We start from the raw sequence: 1,832 nt of genomic DNA, 5'->3' as shown, positions 1-1,832 counted from the left end.
TCTTTCTTTCTTTCTTTCTTTCTTTCTTTCTTTCTTTCTTTCTTTCTTTCTTTCTTTCTCTTTCTTCCTTCCTTCCTTCCTTCCTTCCTTCCTTCCTTCCTTCCTTTCTTTCTTTCTTTCTTTCTTTCTTTCTTTCTTTCTTTTTCCTCCAGTATCTATCATTAGTAAACTGAGATCCAGGACTTAGTAAGGTCCAGATTGGGACTGTTCTTATCTATGTTTTCCAAATGAAGCCACTGAAACTGGACAAGATACAGTCACCTGTTGTGATAGTTTGTCATCTGGAGTCACCTGTGGAGAGTCTCAGTGAAGGATTATGTAGGTTAGATTAGCCTGTGGCATGTGTGTGAGAGATTGACTTTGGAAGGCCCATCCTGGATGTGGGTAGTATAATTTTATAGGCTGGACTGAGTAAAGGAGAAACATCAAAGTGGGTATTACCATGCATACATTAATTCATTACTGAGGCTGTTGACTGTGGATGTGATACGGTGAGCTTCTGTGAATTCCTGCTCCCCTTAGGTTGTTTTTGTATTTTACAACAGAAGGAATCTAACACATACCAGCCCAGGTGACTAACCATCAAAGCGGCCCACTAGAAAATGTGGAGAGTGTTTGGAACTTGTCCTATGAGACTCTGTCTTGATATAGTCTCCGTGTAGCCGAGGCTAACATTCAACTCTCTGTATAGCCAAGAGACCCATAGCTGAGTCTTTCTGTTTTTGATGCCAGGTCTTAACACATGCTAAACCTATATTCTATATCTGAGTCAATGTCTTCACTCTTTACGTAAATATTTATCTGATAACTTTGGAAAGTCATCTGGGGTTCCATGCCTATGAGTTTCACTTTGGAGAGTTCATTTTAGAGACTTACCTCAGGGAGATTACACAAGTATCGCAGGATTTCACCCACATACAGGATGACTGTCACACCGTGCTGCCGGCAATCAGCCCAGAATCGGGAGGCAGAGAATTTGGGGCCTAGGACACAGCTGGCTCCTGGTAGGGAAAAAATGGATAACCATGTTCCATGTTGCTGTGAGCAGCTATGTGATTGCCTGGTTGTGGTATTTCAAATGCAAAATAATGCCACACTCTTTGACATTGACCAACACACATCTAACATTCACCAGTGAGGTGCTATGAGTTTGGCTCAGTGGTAGAGCTTTTGTCTAAAATCTCCCAGAGAGGGACTGGGAGTGTGGCTTAAAAGTAGAGCACTTACCCTGAATTTACTACAGGGGAACCTAGCATGTACAAGGTCCTAGGCTCCATCCCCAACCCTATACAATAAATAAACTATACTAGTCTCTAGAAGATATTTTATTTTTGTCCTGTTTTGATTTTTTTATGAAAGATTTGTTTATTTGTTTTTTTATGTATATATTGGCATACCTCTGTGTGTGTGTATGTGTGTGTGTGTGTGTGTGTGTGTTACACACGGTAAAGGTCAGAAGAAAGTGTCACACTTCCTAGAGCTAGAGTGACAGGTAATTGGGAGTCCTGTGTTATTGGTGCTGGAAACCAAACGAGCCATGGTTGGCTTAGACCTTGCTATGTATTTAGATCAGGCTGAGCTTCAACTGCAGTGGTTCTCCAGCTTCTGTCTCTTGAATGTTGCATTGAGCAAATGGGTATTAGTCACCAGTAAAAACCAATGACATTTTTGTTGTTTTTGTTTTGTTGTTGTTGTTTTGTTTTGTTTTGTTTTTCGAGACAGGGTTTTTCCTATATAGCCCTGGCTGTCTTGGAACTCACTCTGTAGACCTGGCTGGCCTGGAACTCAGAAATCCGCCTGCCTCTGCCTCCCAAGTGCTGGGATTAAAGGCA

General features: G+C 41.6%; 1 protein-coding gene across 2 annotated transcripts in view; it reads right to left on the bottom strand.

Moving 5' to 3' along the window:
• Positions 1–1,832, bottom strand: part of Slc27a5 (solute carrier family 27 member 5) — a 10,597-nt gene that overhangs the window by 4,194 nt on the left and 4,571 nt on the right. For both annotated transcript variants that reach the window (XM_028781873.1, XM_028781874.1), the window contains one exon: positions 877–1,001. In XM_028781873.1, coding sequence (XP_028637706.1) covers positions 877–1,001 — 125 coding nt within the window. The remainder of the gene's footprint in view (positions 1–876; positions 1,002–1,832) is intronic.

The sequence above is a fragment of the Grammomys surdaster genome, unplaced genomic scaffold (genome assembly GCF_004785775.1).
Source record: "Grammomys surdaster isolate TR1022 unplaced genomic scaffold, NIH_TR_1.0 576, whole genome shotgun sequence".
Taxonomy (NCBI): Eukaryota; Metazoa; Chordata; class Mammalia; order Rodentia; family Muridae; genus Grammomys; species Grammomys surdaster.
The sequence above is the reverse complement of the archived record's forward strand: the minus strand, read 5'-3'. Positions and strand labels throughout refer to the sequence as shown.